The following is a 27,499-nucleotide window of genomic DNA, read 5'->3' on the forward strand; positions in this document are numbered from 1 at the left end:
GGTTGTATAGACCTTGAAAAGCTAAATACTGAAGTTTCTGTTGTTTCCTGCCAGAGGCCGTAGGATGCTGCTGGGCTGGGCATCCTGTTTAAATTAGCTCCTGTCTTTGTGGAACTCACAATCTAACAGGGAGGTAAAGAGCAAAGATAGTATTACAGTGATTAATCCCAGTGTCCCTGTGCTTGTTGCTAGAGAAGATGCCGTGGTAATAATTGCAGTAATAGCATTTATATAACGCTTCAAGGTTTACAAAGTATTTTACATCTATCACTTCATTATCTTTCCCATTTTATGGTCAAGTCATTTGGGGAAGGCAGAGATTAAGGTCCCCCAGCTAGTAAGCATCAGAGTCAAGGTCTGAATTGGATTCTTCTTGAGCCCAAGTCTGAGAAGCCTCACCTTCCCCCCTTTGCCCATGAGTGGTCTCTGCTAGGAAGTGGATGATTTCTGCTAATTCTGGGGGCTACGTGTCTTCAGCCCCATCTTGAGACTGCATCTGTCCTCCTGGGAGCTTCCCCTGCCAGTTTAAAGCTCCAGAGGGAGAACTCCATTCTGTCGGTAGCTCTTGGCCTTATACTGCCTAGCCTGCAATGCAGTTAACAAGCACTTGTGGGTCAATCACTGGGTAGCAGGCTTTGGCCTTGGCTGAGACCCAATGGGCTTAGAGCTGAGGATACCTCCATGGATGAGATCTTTGATCCACTAAAGAAGCTTGGGGCTTTCCATTGGGACCCCAGCAATGCCTTCCTTGTGGCTATTAGCTTTGGAAGGCCTTGTGTCCATGAAGGCCCTGCTGTGGCCCAGAAGATGGGAAGTGAGCCTGGAGTCAGGTCCAACCTCTGACATCTGTCTATGGGGCCCTGTGACTTTCTTGGGCTGCAGGTAGCTCTAAGACAAGAAGTTGCTGACCTGCCTTCAATTCAGAGAGCATTTGTGAGGTGCCTACTATGTGCCTAACACACTAAAACTAAGCATTGGGGATGCAGAAAGATGCCCAAGGAACTTGTAGTCTAATGGTGAGGGGGAGAATAGCATGCAAAGAAATATACACAAAGCAAATAGGAAATAATGGAGAGAAGGCACTAGCATTAAGAGAAGTTGGGAGAAGGGGGAAAAAAATAGAACAAAAGGTTTGGCATTTGTCAGTGTTGTAAAATTACCCATGCATATATCTGGCAAATAAAAACTATTAAAAAAAAAAAAAGGAGTTGGGGATGACTTCCTGTAGGAAGGTGAGATTTTACTTGGGATTTAAAGGAAGCTGGGGGGGATCAGTAGGTGCGCGATGAGAGAGAACATTCCAGAGATGGGAAAAATGCAAGAGAAAATGTCCAGAGCCAAGAGATGAAGTGTCCAGTTTTTGGAACAGCCAGAAAGCAGGGGTGACAGGATCCAAGACTATGTATTGGAGAGTGAGAACTAAGGAGCCCAGAAAGGCTGGGTTGTGAAGGACTTTGCCAAGTAAAGCATTTTGTATTTGTATTCAGGGAGCCACTGGAGAAAGGGCTGTGTGTGTGAGATGTCATCCCTGTCTTTGGACATCCCTTTGGGGACTGAATGGAGGGATCTGGAACCCTTGGGGAGTAGATGTGGGAAAGGGTACATAGGGGAAAAGAATGGGTCAAAAATGGTCCACAGACAGGAGGGCCAGCCAGAAGAGTTTTCCCCAAGCTTTTTTCTAGCTGCTATTTTTGTTCCATATAACTGAATTGACTTTTGAGGTGGAAGGGGTCCTAGCCCAGTTCCCTCAGTTTACACTGGGGAGATAGAGGAGTAGTATTCAGGAATGTACTTATATCCATGTTGTCTCCCCATGACAAAATAAGCCCCTGGAGGCAGAAAATTTTCCCCTTTGCATTTGATGTATAGCAGGTGGTTAATAAATACTTAATTGATTAGGTAGCCAGAGAGGGCTGGGGGCTCATTTATGGAAGTCCCTAATCAGGGTCCAAGCTGGGAGCTCATCATGGCCGCAGTTCTTGTGCTATCTCTCCGGCCACCAGGTCGCTTGGACCTCCCGGCGCTACCTAATCCTCCTGCTTTCCTCTGCCTGGCTCAGGGCACCTTGGCCACGACCTTGAGGGAAGTGAGGCCCACAGCCTTCCTGGGTGTGCCCCGCGTCTGGGAGAAGATGCAGGAGAAGATGAAGGAAGCCGGCGCCAGTTCTTCCTCGTTTAAGAGGAAGGTGGCCACATGGGCCAAGTCTATCGGTCTTCAGCAAAACGTGAGACGGATGAACGGGTTAGTGTCCAGCCTGCTGCCAGTGGCCTTTTCTTTAGTGGGGGCGAAAAGAGACTTCGAAGGTTCCAGCCTCCACTTAAAGGGGCCTCCCTGCCTCCCTCCTGAGGCAGCCCATTCCTCAGTCAGTTGGACTGTAAGCTTCTTGAGGACAGGACTTAACTTCCCTTTCTCTCTATTCTTGGCATAGAGCCTGGCACAAAGCAATCGTTTGATAAGTGCTTGTTAACCAGATCGCTGCCAATTCTGATTGTTAGGAAAGTTTTCCTGACATCAGGCCTAAATGTAGGCCGAGTTCTGGTCCCCAATCTGGCCCATGATTTCTGAAGATATCATACTCATCCTCCAAGGCTGAGGAAAGTGGGCCGGAGTGGAGCAGGCCCCTGGGGCTCTTGGAGCCCCAAATGCCTTATGCTGATGCGGTCCTGGTGCTGTTTTCTTTTGAAGGGAGGCCGATTTTTCTCTGCGGTACCATCTGGCTAAGTGGCTGGTGTATTCCAAAGTCCAACTTGCCCTGGGCCTAGACCGCTGTGCTCAGTACTTCAGCGGGGCTGCACCCATCACCAAGGACACTCTGGAGTTTTTCCTGAGCTTAGACATCCCTGTGTGTGAGCTGTATGGCATGAGCGAGAGCACGGGGCCCCACACCATCACCCACCGAGACTGCTTCAGGCTGATGAGGTACCGGGAGCAAGCCTGGGGAGGGAGAAAGGGCCCTCAGCGTCCCAGAAGGAAGAGGAGCACCTGGCTTTTCCACTGTAGCCTCTGTACTTTTATTTATTGATGATGGGGGTTAATCAGGGTTAAGTGACAGGTCCAGAACCCCATGTCGAGCCTGGGTTTGAGCGCAGGTCCTCCTGATGCTGGTGCTCTATTCACTGAGGGCTTTGGGTTTGTCAAACACTAGATTATTAAAGTTACTGAACTTAACCTCTGAACTTAACCTATTCCACTGATCAACTAGTCTATTTCTTAGCCAATACCAAATGGTTTTGGTACCCGCTACTTTGTAATATAATATTAGATCTGGCCACCTTCATTTGATTTTTTTTTCATTAGTTCCCTTGAAATTCTTGATCTTTTGTTTTTCCATATGTACTTTATTTTTTTCATTAAAATAGTTTTTTGGGAGTCTGATTGGTATAGCACTAAATAAATAGATTAGTTTAGATAGTATATCCAAGAGCACTTAATATTTTTTCCAATTGGTTAGATCTGACTTTATTTGTGTGGAAAGTGTTTTGTAGTTTTGCTCATATAGTTTCTTATTTTCCCTTGGCAGATAAATTGCTAAATTTTATACTATTGGTAGTTACTTTAAGTGGAATTTCTCTTTGTATCTCTAACTGTTGGATTTTGTTAGTGATATATAAGAATGCTGATGACTTGTGTGGGTTTATTTTGTATCCTGCAACTTTACTAAATGTGTAGATTATTTCTAATAGCTTTTTAGTAGAATCTCTGGGGTTTTCTAAATATACCATCATATCATCAGCAAAGAGTGATAATTTGATTTCTTCATTACCTACTCTAATTCCTTTAATCTCTTTCTCAACTCTTATTGCCGAGGCTAGCATTTCTAATACAATATTGAATAATAATGGTGATAGTGGGCAACTTTGTTTCACTCCTAATCTTATTGGGAATGGTTCTAGTTTAACTCCATTACATATGATACCTACTGATGGTTTTAAATAGATGCTACTGATTATTTTAAAGAAAAGTCCATTTATTCCTATACTCTCAAGTTTTTTTTAATAGGAATGAATGTTGAATTTTATCAAGTGCTTTTTCTGCATCTGTTGAGATAATCATATGGTTTTTGTTAATTTAGTTATTAATATGGTCAATTATACTAATAGTTTTCCTAATATGAACCAGCCCTGCATTCCTGGTATAAATCCTACTTGGTCATGATATATTATCCTGGGGATGATTTTTTTGTAGTTTTTTTGCTAATTTTTTTTTAGGATTTTGGCATCAATATTCAAGACAGGGAAGCTGAAGCCACAAAGTGGGAGGTTCAGGATCATATTTATTTATTTGATGACAGAATTGAGACCAGGACCTAAACAATGCTTTAAAAAAAAAAACCAACATACACTTTACAAAAAAATCATATTAATCTTCTTTCACTATGGTCTAATCCCCTTTCTATCTCTTGGCCATTGGTTAAAACCTAAACTTGGTATTAGGACAGAGGGATGGCTCCCAGGCCTGATCACTTAACACTTCCCAGTTTAATGCTGGTACTAGGGATTAAAAAGTTGCAGAGATAACCAGAAGAACAACTAACTCATTCAACTCTTTGATGCTGGCAGAGCATTTGGCCTGAGTTAGCTCATTTGACCCTCAAGGTAACTCTGTGAGATCACTGCTATCATTATTCCCATTTTATAGATGAGAAAACACTTGTGAGGATGTTTGTGTGACAGGGTCACACAACTAGTAAATGTGCAAGCCAAGCTTTGAACTTGGGTCTTCTAACTCCAGGCCTGGCCCTCCACCCACTGCACCACCTCGCTTGTCTTCCGAATGGGAGTTTGGCTTTAGAGCCTGCAGGGACCCCAGGGAGCATCCAATCTAGTTCATGGCTGAATAGAAATCTCTTCTGCAATGCACTTTCAGCCATTTTTTAGGCAGCTAATTTCATTTTTGTTTAATTGTAATAGGAAGGTTCTCTTCCCTAAATCTGCTCATCCTTTTTGGCTCTGGTGTCAGTAGGTTCGCCCAGACTCCTAGAACTTTTTCCCCAGGAGATGTTATCTGTTCAGATCTTCCTCATCTGTTACTTGGAGGCTTGATAATATGGACCCAAGTCCAGGACTAGAGGGCTTTCCTCATGCACTTTCATCATCTCAGATTTTTTCTCATTTTAGAACTCTTAACACTGGCCCTCCTTCTCATGGGTTCAGCCTTGTTCCATGCTGTCCAGTGTTACCTTTTCCTTAGCTATTCTTTCTCTCCCTTCTGGGACTCTCTCTGTGATTGTCTTGGGCTCTCACAGAGACCTCACCAGTGTGCCTGGATGTCCTGGGGGAAGAGAGAGAGAAGGGTAGGAGAGGAAAGCTAGGCTCCTGAGCTCCACTAGGCTCTTAAGAGGTGCTTCATAAATGTTTATTGATTGGTTACCTATTGTAGTAGAAAGAGCTCTAGACTTGGGGTCAGGCAAGCCTGACGTCTAAATCTGGGCTGGAACACTTTTCCTGCAGTCTTGGAGCCTCAGTTTCCCCATCTGTAAAATGGATATCGATCTTTGCATTACCTACTTCATCAGATTATTATGTAGAAAGCTTTTTGTAAACATTAACTCACATTGGAATTAGAGCAGCAGAGAATGGGAACTTATATTTCTCTTAAGCTTTACTCTTTATATAGTATTTGCAGAGGAGAATCAGGTTCTCCATGGTCCCAGGCTGTGGAAACAGGCCGGGCTGTGGGAGGGGACTGTTTGTGAGGCTCCTCCTCTCTCCTGCCAGCTGTGGGAAGGTGATACATGGCTGCAAAAACATGATCTATCAGAAGGACCACGAGGGCGTCGGGGAGGTCTGCTTCTGGGGTCGCCACGTCTTCATGGGCTACCTCGACATGGAAGAAAAGACCAGGGAGGCGATCGATGAGAAGGGTTGGCTCCACTCCGGGGACCTCGGGAAGATGGACAGCGACGGCTTCCTTTATATCACAGGCAGGATCAAAGGTAATCTGGGGGAGAAAGGGGAGGGAAGGAGAGAGGAAGGAGGGAGTAACAGTAAAACTGCCCCTGGACTCTGTGCTCTGTGCTGTAGGGAGATTTCATTTGATCCCTATGATAAGCCTGGGATGAGATCACTGCCATTTTAAAGGTGGGGAAACTGAGGCAGTCAGAGGTTAAGGGACTACCCGAGGCCATCTGCTAATAGTGTCTCTGAGTTCACTCTTCCTGACCGTAGGCCCACCTAGCTGTTCCTGAGCTCAGATCTGTCTTCAGACACTCACCAGGTGTATGACCATTTGTTTCCCTCAGTTTTCTCATCTGTAAATTGGGGCTAATAATGGCACCTAGGGGCAGCTAGGTGGCGCAGTGGATAGAGCACCAGACCTGAAGTCAGGAGGACCTGAGTTCAAATGTGCCTTCAGACACTTAACCCATTCTGGCTGTGTGACCCTGGGCAAGTCACATAACCACAATGGCCTCAGCCCAAAAAAAAAAAAAAAAAGAAAGAAAGAAAGAAAGAAAGAAATATTAATAATGGCCCCTCCTTCCCAGGATTTTATGATCAAATCAGAGAAGGTTTATAGAGTGCTTAGCAGATGGCAGCACCTAGCAGGGCTGGAGGCGCGTCGGCCTCTGGCAATGAGAGTTCATGAGGGATCCAGGTCAGTTCTGCGCAGCAGATGGTTCCTTGGCACCTTTTGCCTGGGTCCTGGGCTCGCTGACCTCCGGAGAGAGCCCTGACACTCTGCTTTGTTCCAGAGCTCATCATCACAGCTGGAGGGGAGAACGTCCCCCCCGTCCCCATCGAGGACCTGGTCAAGGAGAAGATCCCCATCATCAGCTTTGCCATGCTGGTGGGCGACAAGGCCAAGTTTCTCAGCATGCTCCTAACTCTTAAGGTAACCCCTGCTCTGGGGCCTGGGTGGTTTCTTGGATACTGGAGAACAAGAGGTGGAGCCCCTGACCCCCAATTCCCTGAGCCGACCTCCTCGGAGTGTGGGTGTGGGCTTTCATCGGCCTTTCTCCACCAACAGTGCCAGGTCAACCTAGACACTGGGGAACCTGAAGATGACCTTTCACCCGAAGCCCTGGAATTTTGTCAGAAGTTGGGGAGCAAATCAAAAAAAGTATCAGACATTGTGAATGGCAAAGATCCCCTTGTCTATGAAGCCATTGAAAAGGGCATTGAAGCGGTCAACAGGGAGGCCACCTCCAATGCCCAGAGGATCCAGAAATGGATGATATTAAATAAGGACTTTTCCATTGTTGGTGGAGAGCTGGGTAAGTGGTGGCCCATGGGGTTCTGGGGCCGGAGGTGGGATGGGCGGGCAGGAGGGGCTTGACAGCTGTGTGGGAGGAGGGCGGTGGGAAGGTTCAAACTCTATTCTGCTTCCTCAGGCAAGCCCAAGTGACCCACACAGCCCCTGAGCTGAGCCTTGACTTCTGCCATCTTCCTCTCCTTGTAGCTTGGCTGGAATCTGCCTTGGGGCCCAGGATCCCAGGGGGGCTCTGCTTGGGGCAGTGAGGGTCTGGGAATAGGAAAAGGTACTCGCCCCTAAGGGCTCTGAAGTCTGTCTTTTATAGCCATCAGGGGGACGTCACCTGAGAAGGTGAAGGTGGGATAACTGGGAGAGGCAGGATTTGAACCTGGGGCTCCTGTCCATAAAGCAGTGGTCCTTCACCTGTTTTTGTGTCCTGGACAACTTTGGGCAGTTTGAAGGTCTATAGACCCCTTCTTACAACTCTATTTGTATGTGTACAAAATAAAATGTAAAGGTCACAAGGGAGCCTATTATATAAACTTATCAGAATATTTAAAAATAGAAGAGCATTAAAAAAAGGTTCCCAGACCTCAGATGAAAAACACCCACATTCTAGGGTCATTATATCTGTCATGGGTGAATGAAGATTCCTTTTTCCTAGCTAATCCAGTTGATTTTCATTCACACTCCTGCTCCTGCCTTAGGAAAGGGGACCATTCACTCTGCTCCTCTTCTCCTTTGGGGTCCTTTCTTTAGGGAGCACTTCTAAATTCACACATGCATTTCTCCACAACTACAGTGGAAATGCCCCATTTTGTAGATTAGAAGACAGAACACTCAGTGGTTTTGCCTCCCTCGGGTTCCATGCCCTGCCAAGGGTGGAGCCAGGCCTGGGTCTTCTGAATCAAAATCCTGCGGTGTGGCAGGAAAGGGTATGGGACCCTGAGCCTGTTCTCTAGCCCTCTGCCATTGACCTTGAACCCTTCCCCCCAGAGCACTCCCACTCATCTTGGTGGAAGAAAGCCATGGTCTGAATTTTCTCCCACAGGTCCCACCACAAAACTGAAGAGGCCCGTAGTGGCCAAAATGTACCAAGAACAGATCGAGAGCTTCTACCAATAGCTTCAGGCCGCCCGGCCGGGGCTGTTTATCTTCATAAAGCTTAGTTTTTCCAGCCTGGGAGGCTGTGCAGTGAACATTTCCAATCCTACAGACTGGCGCTGATAACTCTGCCTAGGCCCACGTGTCCGTCTGAAGACTCACTTCTCTGGGAGTGAATGAAGAGAAGAGTATTCTTATTTGTATACATGTTGTCCATTATATCTCTGGGTGCTTAGCCTTCCATGTGGTCTGAGTACTTCCTAGAGCTTCAGGATTGGGGCTCTGGGTGGGTGGGCCCAGCTACCTCCACCCTTCCCTGCCGGCCCCCAAGGGGAGCCCCTGCCTCAGAATGTGGGAAATTTATTTATTCTCTACCAAAGTTTTTCAGCATTGAATGTCAAGTACCTTGTTGCCTGCACCCAGCATGGAGGGCGCAGAGATGGGGGAATGCGCCTCTTGTGTCGAGCAGAGAGCTTTTGACATTAAACACACAAACCTCTCTCTCTCTTCAGCTTTCTCAGGGCACATCCAGGGGAAGAGGGGGGAGTCACAGCATCCCAGCAGGCAAACGGGAATCCTCCCCTCTTCTCCCCCCTCCTTATCCCCCCCCCCCGTTTCACCAGCATGATGGGAATTCCCTCTGGTCCCTTGGCTGTTACTGGGCCCCAATCTGCACAACTGATGTACTTGTGGGTCTCTCAGCCCCTCTGGCTTTTTCCCCTCCTGGCCCAGACAAGAGCTGTCAGATCTCCTAATAAATTGAGACCAGCTTTACTGCATCAGTGCAATAGCCGAGCCGGGCACCAGATGATCTCGAGAAACCATGAATGGATAGCCGATTCCAGAGTTATTTCCCCACGGCCTTTTGCTCCCTTTATATGGCCCAATGTACATACAGTTCAGAGATTTGACTCCCTCCCTGGAATCCACCAAAGACAAAGTAGAGCATGGAATAAAGGGCCATTTCAGGAGAGTGGCAGCCAGGGGTATTGCCTACTTTGCACAGGTTAGAGTTTTTTATATAAGATATTGGATTTATGATGAATCAGGACCACCTTAAGGAACCCACTCCATTTTGCAGATAAAGAACAAGGGGCCAGAATAACTTCCCCAAGGTGACACAAGGTTGTAAGGGGCAGAGATGGGATTCAGACTCTGCTTCTTGACTGCAAAGCCCCTGCTCCTTTCCCACTCTAGTTCCAAGGAAGGAACCAGGTCATCTTTTCATTCTTTTGATACTTGTGGTGAACACCTGCAAGATCCTGGGGCTTGAAATGGCTTTCAGCTCCTCACCTGCAATTCCCATTGATGCTCAGGAACATTTTATGGAGTCCAACCTCTTCCTAACATGGCAATGATGAAAGTTTTAGAAATCAAAGCAAACTGTGGCTGGATCCTCCAGTCCTTTCGAAGCAGTGGGAGTCCAGGAAATTTCCCCACCTTTCCAGTAATGGATGAACACCATCCTAGCCACAATAGTTGACATCTGTTTGGGGCTTGAAGATTTGCAAGTGATTCTTATTTGGGGTCTCAGAGGAAGGTGCTGCTCCTATTGCTATTGTATTGATGGGAAACTGAAGCAAGGGACTTATGTAGCTAAGTATCTGAGGCTGGATTTGAATTTGGGTCTATCTGCCTCTCAAGTGTGGTATGGCACACTGTCATTTTGGGCTTGGCTCTGGTAAGTGCATCCATATCCTTTGTGAAAACCGGGCTGGCAAATTGGAGACATCTTGCTGATTTAAAAGGCTTTCTGGTGGGCTGTATCAGCAGGTGACAGGGCCTGGCAGGGGCCTTGGCCATTTTGGAGTGATCTTTTCAGGAGACAAGGCCGGTCTTCATCAAATAGCTCAGGAAACCAGCAGTAAGCCCTTGACTAGACTACCTGAGACTTGTGTCCTCCAGATGGATGGTGGAACTCCATTGTGTCTGGGGTTGCTTTTCACAGGGATTGTCTGTCAATAAAGCATTTCTTTAACTAGTTCCCACGGTGTTCTCTCTTCTTTCTGGTCGGGGCTTTTGTTTTGAAAATGGCAGCCTTGGTTTCCTCGGTGTCATGTGTATGGCATCCTGGCAAATATTCTGGATTTTAATAAAGTAACAAACTTTGCTTGTCTCATCTTTTCTTTCTTGGCTCCTACAGCTTTGCTATTTTGATGTATCTGAGAGTTCATCAATATGGAGACTTATTCCATGGAGACGAGTCACACCCTATGTGCTGTCTCATCTTGGGCCATGCTTAAAAGTCTTTCCATAAAGCCCAATGTGTTGGGCACCTTATGTCCCTATAAAAGTCCATGGACACTACAGTGATTCTGTCCTCCTCTCTGTCCCTTCCTCCATTCACTTATGCAGGGGGATTGTGGTGTATTTTAATAATGGAGGGGGCCCAAGTTTCTGCCTCAGTTTACAAAGAAACTGAAGGCCCGAGAGGGAAAGGAAATCAGTATGTGGGATTTAATCCAATTTTCAAATCAAGTATTCTACCAACTGTCTATTGAAACAGTCAAATCAAAACTGATAATATGGTGGGCTTCCTACTTCCCCCCTCAATACAGTTTTCCCCTATTCTGCAAATAAAAGCCCCCTTAACTGCTAAGGTCAGGAACCCTGACATTTAAGAATGTAGTTAATACTATTTTATATAATTAGTTGTAGGGAGTGCAGCTGGTTTCAAGGGGAAGTTGAGTTAGGCTGTGCCTTGTGAGGAGGCTGTCCTGACATAGTGCTCTGAATAAAAGGGATCTGGGCGGCCAGGGACAAAATCCTTCCAGGAATTGACACCCCTTTAGGCTATTCCAAAGCCCTCTCCTCTGATCTATTCTGAAGGAAAGGCTGTTTTTATATGATTGCAGAGCTGAAAGGGACCTAGATGGCAACCTAGTCCAACCTACAGATAAGGAAAACGGATAAGAGATTAGGTGAATGTCCCTCACTGGTCCTGGGTTTCTGCTACTTGAACTATATATGGTCTTGATTATTTTCATCTCTGAATCAGCTGCCTTGAGCCTTTAACTCCTCCTGTGTTCTGTCTCTTAGATCAGGTACTATAGTTTGCAGGATTGTTAACAGGATATAGTGAGCTGGTGGGAATCTCTCAAATGGAAGAATCTCCAGAGATTTTTTTGTCCATAAACTTGTTGATCATTATGTATGTGGGTGACAAAACTCATGGAGGTAGCTAACCAGCATTCCAAAAAAGGCTAGTTAGAATTTTTGGACCAAATCTGGTGAGATTAAAATGGGATGTTTTAAGTTCCGCTATTAAGATAAAAAAATCTCCGCTAGTACAGGTTGGAGGATAGGGGCTGGATAGATGGTAAAACATAGTCTTTTGTAAAAGATGTGGGACTTAAGTGATTTAGAAATGAATTGAATAACCTGACAATGACATTCTCCCCTCAAACAAAGGGTCTGGAGGTTTTAGTGGACACAGTGTCTACATAAGTCAGAAGTGACATAGTTATCCAATAACCAGTGCGACCTTGGAGTTCGTTGAGTGACCTGCTGTTCTCTCAGAAGTGTTCAGCCTAGGTGCTCCATATTGATATTCCAGGATAGTCATAAAAAGCAGATGTTGGAATGAAAGATGATCCTTATGAGGAAAGGAAGGGGGAGAGAATCTCCTAAAGAAAAATTTGGGTGTCATCCCTGAGTTCTCACCCCATTGAATAATTCCTATTGGATCTTGATGATTCTCTTACCTCGTCCCTTTCCCCTCATATTGCTATCATCTTAGTCGTCATCTCTGACCTGGACTAGATCCTTAACTAGGAGGTTTATGATACAACTCCTGAAAATTCTCCTAATTAGCATCCTGCTTCTAGGTTCTGTTTTCCAGTCACTATATAGTTGCCAAGAAGAAGTCTTCCTACTATACATGTCTCAAATCTGGGCACTCCTTTGCTCAAAAAATTCCAGTGAATATCAAAGTCCAATTCTTTTTGTTCAGCAAGACAACTGTTTGGTCATGTATTATTATTATTTTTTTTTTCCTGAGGCTGGGGTTAAGTGACTTGCCCAGGGTCACACAGCTAGGAAGTGTTAAGTGTCTGAGACCACATTTGAACTCGGGTCCTCCTGAATTCAAGGCTGGTGCTCTATCCACTGCGCCCCCTAGCTGCCACCTAGCTGCCCCCTAAATATCTGATAAATAAAAACTATTTAAAAAAAATTTCAGTGACCCCAGATTAATGGAGGAACTCTTGGACCTCTCATTTAATCCTCTATCTCAGACAATTCCACCTTCCCCCAGATTGCTTCCTGCTGCATTCAGAGACTTATCATCTAGTCCCTACATAGCTTATTCTATATTAGTCAAAAATTAAAAAAAATTATATATCCTAGGTTACAATCTGATTTCAATCCCACCTCTCATCTCCTTTGGTATCATTTGGACTTTTGTATGGCAGTGATTTGCTACACAGGGCTTTGGGGTAGCCAGCCTCAGAGAACTTTTTAAAATTTAAAGCCTTTTGCCAGACATTCAAGAACTTTCATAGTTCAACACTACTCTGATTTTAAATTCCGCTTTATTAAGGACCTGCCTTAAAAATTGGAAGAAAGAAGAAGACACCATCTTCAAGATACGTATAATCTCCTAGGAGGGAAGCCTACAAAATAAATATAATGCAAAGGAAATCGAGTAGGGAAAGAGCCCTGACTGCATTTCTAAGAGGTAAATCTGAGTTAATTCTTGAAGACGGCTGGGATTTGAGGATTCTGAGAGATGGAAATGGAGAAGGGGAGCACTTTAGGCATGCAGAAGCTGGGGGAAGAGTGAACATCTCAGTGAGATAGGGGATAAGACAGAGATTTATGAGTTTTTTTTTTTTTGTTTGTTTTGTTTTTTTATCATTTTGATCTTTTGATTCAGAAACTGGCTAAGATAATGGAGAGAAGTCCAGGAGCTTGCTGACTTGGGCAGGTAGCTGAAGGCTTTGGGCTCCATCTGGTGCTTATCTTGCAACAGTGCACATGACTCCCAGAAAGTTTCTTAACTGTAGGATAAAGCCATTGTCCCCGTGGGACAGAGAACACCTTCCAAGGACACGGTAAGGACCCATATCGATGCCTTATCCCTCGCTACTACCCTGCAGTCCTTCCAGAAACACATTACCCGAGATCGCATACTGGGGCAGGTTCCCGAACCAAACAGCCGCCCTCTCCTCGTGCCCTCGGAAATACCAGGGCTCCGTTCCACTCCCCCCGCCCTCCCCCGGCCCTGCTGTCCGCAGGTGCCGCCGGAATGCTCAAGGGTAACAAAGGCGGACTCTGTGGCTCCAAAGAGTCTAAAACTAGAGGAGAAAATTGAGGCCCTCACTGGGAAAAGAGACGCCCCTAAAGTTATACAGGTAGTTAGCAAGGTTCTCTCCTAAATCAGTCCCTTCCCTTCTCTGGGTCTGTTTTCCTCTCTGATCTAATGATCTCACGTTCTCTAGGGAATAACGCCTTGACAGGGAAGGGAAAGGCTAACAACACCAGGGGTTAACCTTGCTCTGTCCCTCCTGACCCTTCGGGCCATTTTTGTATGATTCATTCTCTTTCGGCCTTTCGGGGTCTCCTTTTGTTGCCCAAGTGGGTGAACAGCTGAAGAACCAAGGTTGGAATCGGCCCGGGCCATCAATGACGCTGGGGAATGAGGGGAGCCCGGCTCACTTTTTAGGTGATAGGAATACACCATATTCACAGGATATTCCCCCTCTTCCACTTCCTCCCCTCCCCATCCATTCATCAAATCCTAATTCTGCCGAGAAACTGAACAGGGAGGAATGTGTGTGCACTGAGGGGAGGAAAGTCATTCGCCTAGAATCACACAGTGGGTGAGTAAACTGGGCCTGGAATCCTTCCCATTTTTTCTCCTTCTTTTTCCCTCTCTCCTTCTTTTCCTCTTTCCCTCTTTCTTATTTTTTCTTTCTCCTTCCCTCCTTCTTGCCCTCTTTTCTTACTTCTTATCTTTTCCCCTTCCTTCCCTCTTTCCTTCCTTCCCATCCTTTTTCCTTCCTTCCCTATTTCCTTCTTTCTCACCTTTTTTTCCCTTCCCTCCCTCCCTCCTTTCCTTTCTTCCCATCTTTTTTCCTTCCTTCCCTCCCTCCCTCCTTCTTTCCCTCTTTTCTTACTTCTCATCTTTTTTCCTTCCTTCTCTCCCTCTGACCTTCCCCCTACCCACCAATGCCTCCCTAGTGGAGGCCACCTGACTTACTGGGCACGCTTACAGACAGACGTTCAGCTACACACCTGTGGCCAATATCTTAGGGTTAACCTTTATTTTAGATCCCTTAGCAATAATCAACGAGCCTGTTACATTCATAAGGTCTAGAACTAGAAGACTCCCATTTTATATATGAGAAGACTGAGGCTCAGAGCAAGAAAGTGAGTTATCAAAGAATACCCAGGGAGTCACAATTCAAATGCAAGTCTTCTGGATCCAAGTCGAGGGTTCTTTCTATTTAACATGTAGTTGTCTCTTTCATTAAATACATGTGACCTGAGGGAAGTTTAGGATTCTTCAGGAATAGTTATCTTGTGAGAGGCGGAGGGTCTTTTGGCAAGAGCTGGGGCGATATCGAGGAGATGGTGTGGACCCCCGTGCCCTTGGGACTGAAGGTGATTCACCAGGGGATGGGCTGGGAAGAGAAAGGGCACAGTGATGTCACAAGTGCTGTCTGGCCAGGAAAGTTCTGAGAATCTGAGTTCCCTTTTGAAGCTCAGGGAGGGAGCAGCCTTTTTGTTCCCAGCATGCCATCTGCCAGCCAGCAGTGAGCAGGCCCCAGAAAGGGGGAGAATGTTACCCTCTCCCAGGGTTCCTGTGAAGGGAGCAAAACTGGTGGAAGCAGGAACCGTCTGGAAGTTCTACGTGTCCCAGTCATGTTTGTTAGCCACTGAGGGACCTGAGGGTGCAACCCATGGAGAGACAGGTATGGCGGCTCTGTACCTCAGGAGAGGGGAGCTGGTACCCACAGCCAGGGCCAGCGGGGGCCCACACCCATCCTGAAGCGTTTATTCCCTTCTCGCCAGACACGAGAGCAGCAACAAACAAAAGTAAAGCACCTGGTCCCCTTCACTGGATCCCATACCTGACCCTAGACTGCTCATTTATATGATCACAAAGTACTGGAAGAGCCTTAAGGAATGTGTGGTCTTGCCCCACAGTCAGTAAGATAGCCTGGCATAGCACAGAGAGAGCTGGGTCACCCTGGACATTTGAGTCTCACCTCCAACATAGAACCACTGTGTGACCCTGGACAGAATCACCTAATCTCAGGACCCTGGCCAGCTCTCTATGACTCTAAATAATTCCAAGGCAGTTGTGGATGGCGAGCTCCTTCCTTCCTTCCCTCCTTCCTTCCCTCCTTCCTTCCTTCCTTCCCTCCTTCCTTCCTTCCTTCCCTCCTTCCTTCCCTCCTTCTTTCCTTCCTTCCTTCCCTCCTTCTTTCCTTCCTTCCTTCCCTCCTTCCTTCCTTCCTTCCCTCCTTCTTTCCTTCCTTCCTTCCCTCCTTCTTTCCTTCCTTCCTTCCCTCCTTCCTTCCTTCCTTCCCTCCTTCCTTCCTTCCTTCCTTCCTTCCTTCCTTCCTTCCTTCCTTCCTTCCTTCCTTCCTTCCTTCCTTCCTTCCTTCCTTCCTTCCTTCCTTCCTTCCTTCCTTCCTTTCTTCCTTCCTTCCTTCCTTCCCTCCTTCCTTCCTTCCTTCCCTCCTTTCCTCTTTTCCTTCCTTCCTCCTTCCCTTTCTTCCCTTGCTCCCTCCTTCCTATGACTCACTCATGGTCACAAAGTAAGTTTCCGAAGTTGGATTCTTATTTTCATCTTTCTGAATCCAAGCCTAGCTCTAAACTTATGACCTCTAACTCTTACATCCTGAGATGCTTTAATTTGCCCAAGGTGATATCCAAAGGGTAGTCTGTAGACCAGGAGATGTGCTGCCAGCCTTGCCCCTCGTACATGGCAAAGTCTCCAAAAAATCAGTGCATCTGAGCTTAGGGGGAGAATCTTGGGACCCAGAACTCTAGCGTGTGACAGCTGGAAGGGACCATTTCTCCCCCTTATGTTTACGGCCTCCTGGAATCTAGAGTTGGAAGGTACCATAAAGAATCATTTGTCTACTCTCTGCATTTTACAGATGAGATAGATAATTGAGATTCAAAAAGAGACTTATCCAACCAAGGCCGCAGTTAATAAGTCAGAACAGTATTCCAGCTCAAGTCCCCGTGGTTCACATTTATCACTCTTTTTCCTGGATGAGGAAGATTAAGTTGTGGTGGACAATGGGGGAGGGGAGAAGTAAGAGGAAAAGAAAATAAATACTTGTTCATTGACAAAAATTTTAAATGAAAAAAAGGAAATCTAGCAACCATAAAATATATTTATATATGACCATAGAAATTAATATACAGGAGATGAGGAAATATTAAAATCACCAAATTTATCAATAGCGACCCCATCAGCAAGGTGCTCATTGGGCTGCTCAAGGGGACCTCTAAATTTGCTTTTTGGGCAGCCTCTCTGGGGCTGAGCTGGGATGAGGGTAAGTGGGGGGTGACACAGACATACAAGACAAGGTAGACAAAACCAGGAGTGGAATAGGCACTGCTGCTTCTAACCCTATTTCTGCTCTGTGCCTGCAGTTCTGAGAACAGCATCAATGAAGCTACAAAGTGAAATCTAAGAAGTTTGAGCAAAGGAAACTGAGGCAGGAGAAACTCAACTAGACATGAATAAACCAAGTGAGTTTATTTCTATAAAAGCCTCTTATCAGTTACTAAGATTGGGTGGATAATGCATTTGGATCAGTTATTCTCCCCATGTATTTATCCCTGAAGCTTGTAGCTTGAAATAAGTTGAGGGAATCCATTAAATGTTATTTTAGGGGGGTTGGAGGATGGAATCGGGAGTGCTAGCTCTCTGGAATAAAAAAAAATTTGGGAAACTCTGAAGGAATAAAAGAAGAAATTAAGACTTTTCATTCTGGAAAAAAAAATCTGCTCTTCATTCATCAATTCATTCAACAACATGTTCAAAGTCTTAATCTGAACTTTAGATCAAAAGCTCCCTTCTGATGACCCAATGGTCCTAGGAACATTTTAGGGACCTCCTCTTTACCTAGTTCCCTGACTCCTAATCAAGTGAAAACTGAGAGCATCAGAATGTGGAATTCTACCAAAGATTGACTCTCAGTTTCTTTTATAAGAGTTAAAACATATACCAGTGTTATTTATACCCCAAAATACACAGAAAGGAACTCCAGCCTAACCTAAGAGATTTTCTTCTTTTGTATCCCACCTGCAGTTAATCACCCTTCCTCCTGTGACTTATTGTACAGTTCCTGTATGTTAGTTATTCTTTGTCTTTGCTGATGATGAGACCTTAGGGTTCAAGGAGGCAACTCTGCTCCCTCTCCTCTTGCCTTGCTGAAAAAAATCTTTGTTCTGCTTTCCAGGTTTTTCTGAGAGCATTCTGCTCATCATTTCTTATAGTGCGATAAAATTCTATCACAATCCTGTAACACATCTTGCTCAGCCTTTTGCTGATAGATGAGCAGCCTCTCAATTTCCAATTCTTTGTCACTACAATAAGAGCTTCTTTAAATATTTTTGTGTATATAGGTCCCTTTCCATTTTTTAAAAAATCTTTTTGGGAAATAGACCTAGTAATGATATTCTCTAATCAATAGAGATTTAGAACATTTTTACATGACTATACATAATTTTTGTGTCTGAAAACTGTTCATATCCTTTGATCATTTTTTATTAGGGAAATGGCTTAAAATTTTTTTTTTTTTTTTTTTTACAAATTTGACCCAATTTTTTATATATTTGAGAAATGAGACTTTTACCCAAGAAACTTACTATAAAAATGGTTTTGTTATGCTTATTGTGTATTTCCTTCCATTCTATTTTCCCCCTGTCTATCCTACTCTGTCTCTCTCTTTCTCTCTGTCACTCTTTGTCTTTGGGTCTGTTTCTCTCTTTTTTTCCTTTCACCTTATCCATTCTCAGTAGTGTTTTGCTTCCACCTCCCTCGATCCACCCTTACCTTTCTCTTATTCCCTTTCCCTCCTACTTTCCTGTAACATAAGGTGGATTTCTATACTTACCTGAGTATGTATGTTATTCCCTCTTTAAGCCAATTCCAATGAGAGTTAAATTCAAGTGCTTCCTCTTTACCTTTCTTTCTACCATAAAACCTCTTTTGCACTTCTTTTATGTGAAATAATTTACCCCATTCTTCCTCTTTCTTTTATATTTTCCAGATGCATTCCTCTTTCTCGCTCCTTTTTAAAAAAAATTAATGTCTTGGGGCAGCTAAATGGCCCATTGGATAGACCATCTCAAGTCATGAGGACCTGAGTTCAAGTTTAGCCTTAGACACTTAACACTTCCTAATTATGTGATCCTGGAAAAGTCACTAACCCCAGTTGCCTTACCAAAGAATATATCCCATAGTTCACCCCCTACCAGTGCCCTTTGTCTATGTATACTTTTTCTAAGTGCTTTATCATGAGAAATTACATTTTGTCATCTTCCCATGTAGAAATGGAAGCAGTTTAATATTATTGAATTTCTTATGATTTCTTTCATGTTTGCCTTTTTATGATTCTCCAGAATATTGAATTTGAAAATCAGATTTTTCTAGTCTGCTTCTGGTCTTTAATAATTTTTACCTTTTTTTTTTTTAATAAAATTGAATTTCAAATTCTCTCTTTTTTTCTTTGTCCTTCACTTAGGAAGCAAGCAATTTGATGCTATCTGCATTTAGTCATGTAAAACCTATTTCCATATTAGTTATGTTGTAAAAGAAAGCCAAGAACCTCCCCCCAAATAAAACTTAAGAAAAAGAAAGCTTTTTAAAAACTATGAGTTGATTTGCACTCAGACTTCATCAGTTTTTTGTTTTGTTTTGTTTTTCTGGTGGTGGATGACATTTTCATAGATCTTTTAGAATTGTCTTGGACTGTGATATTGTTGAGGACAGTTAAGTTCTTTACAATTTATCATTGTACACTATTGCTGTTACTATGTACAATGTTTTCCTGGTTCTGCTCATTTCATGGTAACTTTCTATGGTTAGGATCTCTTTTTTTGTAGTTTGCTCATTTTTAGCTTATTTCTTGACTTTTAATTCTATATTAAAGCTGTTTCTGCTCCCAGTGTAAAGTGGATATTGTCCCAAGCTTGGAGTTTTTTTGGCAGCTAGTTCTGGGGTTCTCTATGTTTTTGCTTCTTCCAAGGTGACATATGATCTAAGGAGAGTTGTGTTTACTACTCTCTTGGCCTGCAACCACAAGCACTCTTTTCCTGGTTGGAACCATGACCAGAGTTTCTGCTTCCCTATGGCCATAAGATCTGCTGTGCTCCTCCTTGTCCTAGGACTCAAGACCTAGATCCACGTATGGGCAACACAGCAGAACTCTGCAGCAAGAAACAGCAAAAGGAGTCCTGCCTTCTCTTGCTGGCCAGTTGTCCAACTGCCTTCGCATCTGTGGGAGCCACTGCTGCTGATTCAGTTGCCCTTAAGGCCTCTTGATGCTGGTCTTTGCTCCCTTCATATTCTGGGGCAACAGATCTTTCTTGCCAACCTAAGTTGTTCTGGGCTAGAATATTAATTCACTATGTACATTTGTGGATTTTGCAATTCCAGAATTCATTTTAAGGCCTTATTTATAATTGTTCAGAAGAAAAATGTTGAGAGAGGTCAGTCTTTCTCTGCAATCTTGGCTTTGCCTTTGACTCCCAAGATTGGAAAACCCTTCCTTAGTCACCACTACTATATATATGTATTGTCTTTCCTTATTAAAATGTAAGCTGCTTGAAGACAAGGATTATCTCACTTGGGTCCTTATTATCTAGCAAAGTATCTGGCTCATAGTTAGTTTTCAAAATATGGTTTTTAATTTATTCATTTTGTTCTTAATACAATATTAAATCACATGAGTTTTTTTGGTTGCCATTTATTAGCTGAAGGTGGTGAACTCCCAGAAAGGGAGACAGAGCCAGATGTTTCCATGGGTACCTCAGAGATGAGTGTAGTTACTCTGAAAAGAAAAATGATTAGAATTCTGCTGATCTTATGGATTTGCTGATCTAATAGAGGGAACAGTTATCTGTATAATGACTCATGTTGAGCTTGTAGTCTATTAGAACCCTAGAACTTTTTCATATGAACTGTTGATCAGACATACTTGTTTTGTTCCATGATGATGGAATTGATCTTTTGAACCAAAGTGTAACATTTATTCAGATACAACTGTAATCTTATCCACTTGGATGTTCTCTCCAATGATACAGATAGCAACTTACGTGTACCTACCAATTCTGAATGAATTTTTTTAATCTATAAGTTTGACAGCTACGATCTTGCTTACTTTCTCAAAGATAAAATAGAATATTTGGGCTGTCCTCCAGCAGTCCCTTGTCCTCATTATATGGCCAATCCATCTTTTCTAATCATACATTTCCTTGGCAACATTGTCTATTCTTGTTCTTTTCTGATTTTGTTTATTGGTTCTAGTTTGATTCCTGATCACACCCACCCTGAACTTCTTTATTGCCCTCTGATACTAACTTTCAATTCTTTGGAGAGTTGTATTCCATATTTTGCCTACATATAACACCCTTAATATTGATAAAAAAGAGAGATTTCCATTTCTGTTTGACTGTCCTCCTCTTTTTCAATTCTGTGTCCAACTCATTATTCATTTATATACTATTTGTGCTGGTATGCATAGTAATGGACAAACTATAAGATGACTTTTTGCTGAATATTATCATCTAGAATAATAGACATGCTTCATCCATTTGGTCTGTCCTGTGTGAATGGTCATTCCAATTTTTAAAAAAATGGTTACAGATCTCTTTCAGGAAGTTCTGTAGGATTCTAAATCTTGATACAACCAGTCAGTCATTCAGTAAGCATTTACTAAGTGTTATTATGTGCAAGGCACTGCGCTAAGCATCTGGTTTACAAAGAAAAGCAAGACAGCTCCTGCTCTCAGTGGTGAAAATACAAATAACTATATGCAAATAAGATATAGTGGATACATTGAAATTGGTCAACTTCAGGAAAGCATCAAGGAAGATTCTTAAGGTTGTGAGATTTTATGAGCAGAACCACGAGATCAAGATTATAAGATGATCAATTCTGATGGATGTGGCTCTTTTCAACAGCAAAATGATTCAAACCAGTTTCAATGATCTTGTAATGAAGAGAGCCATTTACTCCCAGAGAGAGGACTGTGGGAACTGAGTGTGGTTCACAACACAACATTTTCACTTTTTTTGGTTTGCTTGCATTTTATTTTCTTTCTCATTTTTTCCTATTTGATTTGATTTTTCTTGTGCAGCAAGATAATTATATAAATATGCATGCTATATTAGATTTAACACATTTCTACCATGTTTAACATATATGGATTACATGCCATCTAGAGGAGAGGGTGGAGGAAGAGGGGGAAATTAGAACACAAGGTTTTACAAATGTTAATATGAAAAATTATAAAAATAAAGAATAGCAATAAATGCTTGTTCCCTTCCTCTAAAAATAATGGTGAGATTTTAGCTGCAACTTGAAGCCAGGGAAATCACGTGGTAGAATTTAGGAGGGAGAGCATTCCAGGCATGGAGAACAACCAGAAAAGGTACCTGGAATTGGGGGATGTGTGGAGATCAGCAAGGAGGCTGGGGTTATTGGGTTGCAGATTAGAGGTGGGGAATAAGGTATAGAATAAGTGAATAAAGCAGCAAAGTTGGGAAAGGCCCAAGCAATGAAGGCTTTAAAGGTCAAAGAGAAGGTTTTATAATTGATCTTGGAGTTAACAAGGAGCCAGGCAGGGGAAGGGGGAATGGGTAGATGTGGTTTAGGAACATCACTTTGATAGATGAGTGGAGGATGGCTTTTAGAGACTTGAGGTACAGAGAACAACCTATTGGCAATCGTAATAGTTGGGTGGTTGAGATGATGGGGGCCCGTAGTGGGTGATGACAATGTCAGAAACAAGAGAGCCCCATGTGAAAGATTCCTTGAAGGTAACATTGAAGGACTTGGCAGACTGACTGAATATGGAGGGCAGTACAGTGAGGAGTAAAGGATTACAACAAGGTTTCAGTCCTGAATGATGGGAGGATGGCAGTACTTCCATGACAATAGGAAAATAATTTGGGGAGAAAGATAATGAACTCAGTTTTGGACATCTATGGGACACTGAATTCCATAGGATTGGCAGTCACTTGGAGATGGGAGTCCGGATGTTAGGGAAGAGTTTAGGGATGGAAATGTTCATCTGAGAATCATCAGCATAGAGATGATAATTGAATATACAGGAGTGGATGAGCTCACCAAGTGAAATTGTTTAGAAGGAGGAGGATTGAGGCTTGGGGATACCTACAGTTAATGGGCTTGACCTAAATAAATATCCAGTAAAGGAGACTGAGTGATAAGGAGAGAACCAAAATAGAATAGTACTATCAAAGCCAGCCTACTGTCATTTGTAAATGGGACATTTTTTTTAAACTTTGGTATAAAATTATTCTCTTCAGTGGGGATACCATTTCTGTTCTTCAGTAACCATTTTTTAATCATAAATTATTTAGTCAAATAATTTAGGATTAAATTATTTCATTGTTTTCTTTTTTTTTTTCCCTGCTAGCTAATGAGTAATTTTGATCTTTGCTCTATCACTGTCAAGGGTCTGACTGGAGTTGGTCGGGTCATTCAGAAAGGCTGCCTACTTCAATAGCACATCTTATAAATAAATTCAGTCTCATTGTTTGTGTCTGGTGTTATTTATTGCTTGCCATATCTAATATGTTCCAGTTTTGTTCTTGAAAAAAAGTATTTGTGAAATAAAGGCATGAGCTTTTGGTGTAATTTCTACATCTGGCCTCTCTCATGCCTTCTTTCTAATCCATGCTTTGTGACATATTTTTTACCATCTTCACTTACAAAATTACTAAGTATCATTGTATATGTTAATTTAATTTGGAGACTTTTTTCAAGGCTAATTAGAATTTTTCAACTTCTTCATGTCGGGGCATAAGCTGCATTTTTCTAGTGAGTTTTTTTGCAAATATTTATCGTGATGACCCCAATTTCCTTTTTTCTTCTGGTTTTATTCATAGCAAGAATCTCAAAATGTATATGACTCCTTCTCCCACAGTATGTCAACTTGTTGGCCATTAGACAAGGCTCTCACCATTCCAGTACCAACAGCCAAGTCCATGTTTACAAAGGATTTAAATTATTTTGATTCTTAGAACTCTCTTGTACTCTTTTCCATCATCCTGACCCTGTCACTTCAGAAGCAGAGGGAAAACCACTCAGGGTTCAAGGCTGCTGTGTATTTTACTTTCTTTCTTGGGTTGCCAGAGTGAAAAAAAAATCAAACAAGTATGTCAGCCTCCTGGAAATGAGCCATTCTAGCTAACCAAGTTGGTCATTAAAAAGTAGACTTAGTTTGTGCCAGGACTATTAAATTTTATGTAATTAGATAGGATCAATTATTTTAACCTCATTGGATCCTTTTGGAGACTGTCACACAACAATTTAGAAATCCTTAATGTTTTTTTGAAGAATGTTACAGCTGAAGTCAGAACCCTGGAGTATTCCTTCCACTTATATCAATCATCCACCTATCATTAATTATTCTCTGGGTCTACTCTTTCAATTGGCTTTATTTGGTTTTATACTCTTATCTATTTCATACATTTCCATCTTTTCCACAAAAAATAGCATGAGAGATTACCAAATGCTTTACTAAAGTCTAGGTATATTGTTGATTCTCCTGGTCTGTCCAGTCTCTCATATATTAACTCACCTGCCTTCAATTTAAGTACATTCAGAGTAACCTGGGAGAAGATGAGAAGTTCTTTTCTGGGGAGATACCAACAGTTAACTGACAAAAAACTGTGCTTATGAGAGAGAATTAACTGATGCCTCTGAGAATGTCTGGAAAGACAATGTGAGAAACTGAGTTAGCTCATTCTGAATTTCCTGTGTCTCCTGTCATCTGTAATTACTTGAGGCATAATATCTATAGAACAGCCACTAGATGGTGCTCCAAGCTCAAATCACTTGAGGTCCCACTGACCAAGTAAGTATCCAAGGAGCTCCTAATTTTATTTTGAGCTATTTTCTACCAAATAGGTAAACAGGAATCCAGCTCGTTCCCCCCTCTCATTTCCATTCCCAATCAATCAGCAATCATTTATTAAAAGCCTTCTTTGCGGCAGGCACTATAATCAAGGATTTTGGCTTTACAAAAATGAAATAACTCCCTACCTTCAAGAAGAGAGATGAGGATAATAATAAAATGTATTTCACAATATACATGAACATTTTTGGGGACTGCTTTGTAGTTTGGAGGTGGCAGTGGTCACAGAAATTAGGAAACTCCTTATGTAGAACATAGTATTTGAAATGAGCTTTGAAGAAAAATAAGGACTCTCAAGAGATGGAGGTGAGGAAGGAACACAGTATTATTAAGGGGAGGGAGAGATAGTCTATGCAAAAGTACAGAGAATGGAGATGGAGTATCATATATAAGGTGACTACCTTGGCTCAACTACAGAGTTCCTGAAGTAGGTTAGTGTATGAAATGAGACAAAAATAGGTATTTTGGAGTTGCAAAAAGCTTTAAATGCCAAGGGGAAAAGTCTATATTTTCTTGTAGAAGTGATAGAGAACCACTGGAATTCACTGAGTAAGGGAATAACATGGTTAGATCTATTGGTGCTTTAGGAACACTATTTTAGCAGCTCAGGTAGAGAGGTGATCTGAGGCAGGAAGATAAGCAAGAGGCTATTGAACTGCTCCAAGAAAGAAGTGATGATGGAAGGCATTTTTGATGTGGTCTCTTGAGTCTAGCCAATGCTAGCTCGCCCTTGGACATTCAGCAAGGAGGTCTGGGGGAATTATCTCTCTTCCCCACCTGTAGCAGCCATGGTCATTATAAGCACATGGTATCAAGAATATTTGTTTATCCAGGAGCTTCTGAGACTAGACCCGAGTTCTTGGCTGCCTCTTCTGCTTAGCACAGGTAGCTAAACAGCAATCTTCAGAGATGAATGACTCCAGCTTTTTTGGCTTCTGTTTGAGTTTGAGCAATCCCAAGTTGGGTGCTGTTTGCCAAGGAAGAGGTGATTTCCACAAATACTTCACAGAGGAGGACTCCTGCTAAGATATTCCTTCAACTGGAAGGACTCAAGAACCATGGGGATTGGTCATTGTGACCACTAAGGTGGGAAAACTAGACATTTTTTTCTGATCCTTAATTCCTTTCAAATCTTTTTAAAATATGAATTATGACTAACAGGTAAAGCAATTTCAGTTTTCTCCATAGTTTAGTATACTTAGAACTCAAACAAGACAAAAACTCATTGAACTAACAACAGAGAAAGTTAACAATCCCTAATCTCTAAAGAGAAATGATTGGCAGAATCAAAAACAAAATAAAACATGAATTTGTGGTTACAGGTCTCAACAAAGAAACAACAGAGAAGGATAGATGATTGAAAATGTAAATGCATGGAAGGGAATGACAATCTGGAGGAAAAAAAGCCAAAGATAGCAACATTAGTAACATTTCGCTTTATTGAGCAAAACATACTGATATCAAGCACAAGAAATGTAAGGATTATAAATCACTCAGAACACAATAAGTAAAAAAAATAAAAACAAAAAAACTTGAATATGCAAGAAAAAATACCCCCCAAAATTGCTTAGAATATTTGAACATAGAAAACAATTGGAAGATAATCTCTAGGAAAAAACAAAAACAAAAAAACATGTTTATAAACTCTAAGACATATAGTGATTGCATTGAGAAACAATAAATTCTATTAGTGACAAGGAGAAAGATCTTCAAATATGAATGAATGGAAATTTGAATAAAACAGAACTATTATGTACATACCAGAAAACACAGGAGGAAATAGAATAATGGGTGCAGTTCAGTGTGACAGCTCTGAGTGATTATAACTGAAAAAAAAATTATGGTCCGTTAAAAAGAAAGAAAAAAAGAGGTGGTCTGACCATGCCTACAAAGAAAATTATACCTGAAGAAATTATTTGCTTCTTAAATACTCCAGACAATAGAAATAAAAAAGAGCAAACAAATATAGCAACAAGAACAACACAATAATATCAGAAAGATTTCCTTCTAAATAAGGAAACAGGAGTGAAAGCAGAGATCAAATCAAAGTGATGAGAGGGAGAAAGTGATGAACTAAACCTCACCATACCTTGCTTGAGGATGGACAAATGTTTTTTGTGGACTAAATTACAGAATGGGAGGATGAATAAAAGGGTGAAGGAAAATTAATATAGAGAGAAATAGCGTGGCACTTTAATAAAGTCAAAAATTAACAGTGAAGGGAAAATGTAGTCTTTTGGTAAGAAAAGAGCTTACAGGAAAACGATCAAGGAGGAAAGGAAGGAATTAAAAGAGGGAGGAAATCTTGTTTAAATTGTGGGAGGGATTACCATTGATGAATATTCCTATGGGAGAAGAAAGAAATAAACTGTTATCCTCTCCCTAACTACTACTTTGGAAGGGGGCCAGTGTGCATGTTTAGCCCCATTGACCCCATGACATTTAGTTTTTAAAAGTTTTACTGGAGTTGTTTGTTGTTGTTTTTTGACATCACAAACATTTCCTAATAACCTTATGTAACCTCTTATTGCAAAAAAAAAAAAAAAAAAAAAAAAAAAAGTTAAGATAAACCAGAGCTGCTTGAACTTTTTTCACTCATGACCCTTTTTTGCTTGAGAAATTTTTACGTGACTCCATCAAATCTGAGCCAAAGTATTTCTGGCAGTAGTTGTGCATGTGCACGTGTGCTTTCAGAACAAGGTTTTAGTGAAGTCAAATGATGCAACGCAGGCAAACGCTGCCAGAAACACCTCAGATTCATTTGTTTGATTTCTAATTAATTTTTGGTTGTTGCCTTCAGAAACTTTACTGTTGTCAATTTTTTTTTTCAGTTCCCACATTCAATTAAGTGACCCTATTTGGGGTTGTGACCCATAGTTTAAGAAACTTTGAGCTAAATCAATTGATAAAACAACTACAGCTGACAGTGTATGCAATATTCTGCATCCATAGTCCTCCACTTTTCTACAAAAAGGGAAGAGTTGTATTGTAATGCTGGAGAAATTGAGGCAGGATAGAGATTAGAGAGTTATAATAATTTATTTATTAGGGAGCTTAATTAAATG

The 27,499-nt window shown here is 42.2% G+C and overlaps 2 protein-coding genes across 6 annotated transcripts in view; both read left to right on the forward strand.

Annotated features, from left to right (window-relative positions):
- The window catches only part of ACSBG2 (acyl-CoA synthetase bubblegum family member 2), a 61,106-nt gene extending 50,828 nt beyond the window's left edge, over positions 1-10,278 (forward strand). For all 5 annotated transcript variants that reach the window (XM_074309119.1, XM_074309111.1, XM_074309129.1 and 2 more), the window contains 6 exons: positions 2,060-2,241; positions 2,686-2,919; positions 5,718-5,935; positions 6,692-6,831; positions 6,967-7,213; positions 8,243-10,278. In XM_074309119.1, the coding sequence (XP_074165220.1) occupies positions 2,060-2,241; positions 2,686-2,919; positions 5,718-5,935; positions 6,692-6,831; positions 6,967-7,213; positions 8,243-8,316 (1,095 nt within the window). In that variant the 3' untranslated portion in view covers positions 8,317-10,278. The remainder of the gene's footprint in view (positions 1-2,059; positions 2,242-2,685; positions 2,920-5,717; positions 5,936-6,691; positions 6,832-6,966; positions 7,214-8,242) is intronic.
- A 3,417-nt stretch (positions 10,279-13,695) lies between these two features.
- The window catches only part of LOC141565733 (long-chain-fatty-acid--CoA ligase ACSBG2-like), a 72,585-nt gene continuing 58,781 nt past the window's right edge, over positions 13,696-27,499 (forward strand). The window contains exons 1-2 of the mRNA XM_074309236.1: positions 13,696-15,212; positions 16,915-17,013. Coding sequence (XP_074165337.1) covers positions 17,001-17,013 — 13 coding nt within the window. The 5' untranslated portion in view covers positions 13,696-15,212; positions 16,915-17,000. The remainder of the gene's footprint in view (positions 15,213-16,914; positions 17,014-27,499) is intronic.

Source organism: Sminthopsis crassicaudata, chromosome 1 (genome assembly GCF_048593235.1).
Source record: "Sminthopsis crassicaudata isolate SCR6 chromosome 1, ASM4859323v1, whole genome shotgun sequence".
Classification (NCBI taxonomy): Eukaryota; Metazoa; Chordata; class Mammalia; order Dasyuromorphia; family Dasyuridae; genus Sminthopsis; species Sminthopsis crassicaudata.